Consider the following 4,132-nt stretch of genomic DNA (forward strand, 5'->3'; position numbering starts at 1 on the left):
AAGAGTGATTTTTTAGTGTGTTTTCACACGCGACCAGGAATTAAAAAAAGAAACTATGACGACTTTCTGTGAAACTTTTTCTTCTTCTCTTCGTCCGTCAGCACTGAGTCACACAAGGCTTCACTGCTGGAGTCTCCCTCCAACCAGAGGGGGGCGCCACTTTGAGAATGCACGACCGTCTTCACCTTATATGTTCAGTTATATTTTATATTTTACATTAGTTTGGAAATGAAGTTGTGATAAAAACAGAGTCAAAATGTTTCTGTTGGTTTTCTAGTGACGATGATGATGATGATGATGTCACTGTGCTCGCTCCAGACCTCCAGATTCCCACAGCCGTTTCTCCACAGCTGAGTCACACACACACACACACACACACACACACACACACACACACACACACACACACACACACACACACACACACACACACACAAACACACACCTCCTCCTCAGTCTTGATGAGACAAAGTACTGTTGGGTTCTGGTTGAGTTCCTTCCAGACCAGCTGGACCACAGAGGTCCTACTGGAGCCGCCGGCCAACCTCAGCAGCTGTTGGGCTGTTTGGGGACCATTGAGCCAGGGACAGGCTGCAGGTGGGCGGAGCCAGGAGGATTGTCAATTGATTGTTGCTTCGGGTGGAATCCTGGACGAGCCCTCCAGCGCAGGAAGCTGTTTACTCTGGATAAGTTACTGCAGACATGCAGCCACCTGGTGAACTTTTACAAAGTACCCAAACTGTCATCAGTGCGCCATTCCAGCCCTTGGAGACCTCTTCTCTACTCCTACATGTGGCTTGATGGTCCAGGGCTATGATTCTCACTTTGGGTGCTGGTGGTCCTGGGTTCAAATCCCAGATGAGCCCTGAGTTCTTTACTGCCTGAGAGGATTCGGGTTCTCCTGGGTCTCCAGGGTTCAGCAGCACTGCCGGACTCTCCTTCAGGAACATGTGGACACTAACCAGGATACACAGGCTGTTTCCTTCAACACTGTGAGCAGAAAGGTATTGGAATAAAAATAATAGAAAAAGTTGCCCATGAGGATCTGAAGACTCCGAGAGATGGAAAGAAAAGGCTCATAAATCAGATGGAAACAGGGTTTGGGCCAGGAAACCTTTTGTCTGAGGAGGATGAGACCAACAGTCGTCAGGCACTTCCAGCTGCTCTTTCGATGGGAGCATGATGAATCACTGTAATCACCAACCGACCAGGAGAAATTGATCTGAGCACAATCTGCAATTATTGATTTTTAGCAGCAATTAAAGAAAAGTGGGCTTTTGCTTGCTCAGCAGAAACAGTACGATTAACGACTTTGGCACAAGTGTTTTATGATGTTGGGGTGGACAGTCTGGTGGATCACTGATCTTCCCTGCTCCTGAAGGCCGTTTCCCAAAGCTTGCTTGGATCTCTGCCGTCGCGAGGGTCAAACCTGGCGCTGTTGGAGTTCCACTGGCTTTGACCGACTGGAGGAACAGCCTCACGTGACAACAAAGACCTGGACCACTGAGCCAGCTTTGGCTCGTTGGTCGAGGGGTACGATTCTCGCTTCAGGTACGAGAGGTCCCGGCTTCAAATCCTGGCAGGAAATTGCAGGAAGCCGTTTGGTTGAAAGGAGTTACTGCAGAACTTTGGCCACATGGCCTGAGCCCTTGGAGGGAAGGTTCTGGGTCGAGATCTCTGGCTCAGTAGAAAGAAGAGGGTGAGAGATCTGGTGTGTGTGTTTGCTTTGTGATGCTCAAGAGAAAGGTTGGTTGGACCAGCTTGTGGTTCCAACACAACTTGGCTTTTAAAACCCCTGTCTGACTGATGTGAAAACACGTCCGTTTGACGATCAGTGAAGTCACACAGAATTTTCTTGGATCATATTGTGTGTTTATTTTAGCAACAATACACGGATGAATCATGAAATTCTTCTGGAAATAAAATTCAAGCAGAGAGCAGACCCTTCGCAATAAATGAATTAATGATTTAAAAACTGATTTACAATCATCATCATCGTCATCATCAGCTTCACCAGAGCAGAGCAAAAAAGAAAAACACGGTGGATGTAAAACAGTAGAAGAGAATTTCAAGTCCAGCGTCAGACGACCCAGTCTGGACCCTGACCTCCTTCCCCTCCACAAGTCACGGGATAAAAGTGAGGTCGTGAGCGCGCTCAGTCAGTCCAGCTTGTCCTCAGAGGCTTTCTGCCTCAGCGCTGCGTCAGAGCGAGCAGCGCTCTTCATGGCTCGCTGCATCAGCCAGGTAGACAGGTGGATGGTGAGGAAGGCGCCACCGGCCGCCCACATCCAGTTCCTCCTCAGCCAGCTCTGGGTCTTCATGCTGCACACAGACAAGACAGACAGAGTTTTAGAGGAAAAACAAGAACTCCCAGTCCAATAGTGAAGGTATTGATCGAGATTGTTCCTATGGCTCCATCTATTGGACTGCTTGGGAACTGCTGCTAAATTGGATCCTGGCGCTGGGTTCCATTACAAATGTTTTGATACGATTCCATATATTGATACTGCTTCCTGAACAATACTTTTTATTTTGATATTTCAAACCCAAATAAACAACAACAAAAATACATTGCTGCCCTTACAGCACAAAAGCTTTTTTTTTCTTCTTTTCTTTCCATTTTACTGCCTATTTAAAATAGGATTTTCCCCAAATCCACATTGTTGTCTTCACGTCTTATATTCTGATCCACCTCCATGGAGCCACTTTAGCATCTTTGGCAGTAATGACGCTAATTTTAATGACGTTAACAAAAAAGTTTGCCAGTGACTTTAATTCCCACCTCTATAATGTGAAAGCCAATCAGCAGCCACTTAAGATCTTGATGTCAGATGATTATTGGCTGGCAGACACTCAGACTCACTTTCTTTGATATATCGCAATTTGGCATAAAAAGATGACTTCTTTTAGATATTCAACAGGTTTGGAGCATTCTGGTCACTGCTAAAAATCTATCAAAGTTTGGGCTGGGCTCTTCTCATTCCGGGTCAAAATCCATATGTATCCTTTTGTCTCAGAGCTGAGAGTCTGGCACTGAGGTCCTACAGATTATTCCGACGGATGGAGTGAGTCACCTGTCACTTGCTCTTGGCAGCCGAAGGAGGCGACACGTAGGCCACGATGCCCGGCTCGGGGATGTAGTCGTCTTTGGCCTTGTGAAGCAGCGGGTTCCCCTTCAGGTTGTACCAGCCCCAATGAATCAGCCCCAGACTTGGTACCATCACAAGCAGCACTTTGTTGTTCCTCCAGAAATCCCGCAGGCCCATGGCTGGACACGCACAGAGAAGCAGGTTAGAGAGGTGACCGGTAATGATATGAGTTCACTCTCAGGAAATACATTTTACTTAGAATATATTTCCTTTTGTTCTCCTTGTGACAAAACAAACAGTTCATCTCAGATAACAGCCTGCATACACCTGGCATTGGTTCTCTTTATTTGTATTGACTGTTACTATGACAATTTATTTACATGTACCTTCCCTTTTACAAACTGGGTGTCCAGAAAATAGCCGATTTTAGCCCTCTGTTTGCAGCCTCCTGCTAAAACCAATGCTTTGTTACTTGGACTTGCCATTTTTTGGAAAAGGTAGACACCAGGTGGTCTCAGGGGACTGGGCCATTATGCCGCTAAAACCACGAAGAGTGTGTGCCACTGCTCTTTGTGAAGGACTTTCCTCATTTCCGGAGATTCGCTAATAGGCACGTGTTATTGTTTTGCCTTTCAGGTTCTTTGAATATGTACTGTCATCAATAGTGGGCTGTTTTGTTTTGAAATTATTGGGCGAGCACAGTAACTAACCTTGATTTTTTTTTCCTCCCTGAAAATATCCTTGTTACAAAACAAAACAAAATCATGGACGAGCACAGCAGGACTTGCCGACTAATTTGCTTCTTCGTCCAGAGAAAACTTCCCTCGTATAAAACACACACACACACCATCGAAAATAGTTCGTAATCTGCGACACGAACTCTCGAACAAAGACTCGATAATAGAATGAGAGTGGAGCGTGAAGGTGAAGCAGCGGCCGCGGCAGGCAAGCGGGTTACGTAGCACAGCTAACAGGAGCAGCATGATAGCTAGCGGACTCCGGGTTCCGAGCCTCGACACTTCCGGGTCATCGAAGCCTCGCGG

General features: G+C 46.5%; 1 protein-coding gene across 1 annotated transcript; it reads right to left on the bottom strand.

The window, feature by feature from the left end:
* Positions 1–2,184: 2,184 nt before the first annotated feature.
* Positions 2,185–4,132, bottom strand: LOC142903282 (uncharacterized). Its single transcript, XM_076048835.1, has 3 exons — positions 3,937–4,132; positions 3,075–3,268; positions 2,185–2,322 (listed from the first exon to the last, which is right to left on the bottom strand). Exons 1-2 carry the CDS (start codon positions 4,070–4,072, stop codon positions 3,078–3,080), a joined length of 327 nt encoding a protein of 108 aa, XP_075904950.1. The 5' UTR covers positions 4,073–4,132; the 3' UTR covers positions 2,185–2,322; positions 3,075–3,077.

The sequence above is a fragment of the Nelusetta ayraudi genome, unplaced genomic scaffold (genome assembly GCF_046127955.1).
Source record: "Nelusetta ayraudi isolate G7.1 ecotype Tasmania unplaced genomic scaffold, CSIRO-AGI_Nayr_v1 ptg000109l, whole genome shotgun sequence".
Taxonomy (NCBI): domain Eukaryota; kingdom Metazoa; phylum Chordata; class Actinopteri; order Tetraodontiformes; family Monacanthidae; genus Nelusetta; species Nelusetta ayraudi.

Excerpts from the sequence above, each read along its gene's own strand:
- LOC142903282 (XM_076048835.1), bottom strand. The coding sequence starts at position 4,072 with ATGCTGCTCCTGTTAGCTGTGCTACGTAACCCGCTTGCCTGCCGCGGC. Across the intron at positions 3,269-3,936 it reads ATTACGAACTATTTTCGATG|CCATGGGCCTGCGGGATTTC; the intron begins GTGTGTGTGTGT and ends GTGCGTGTCCAG.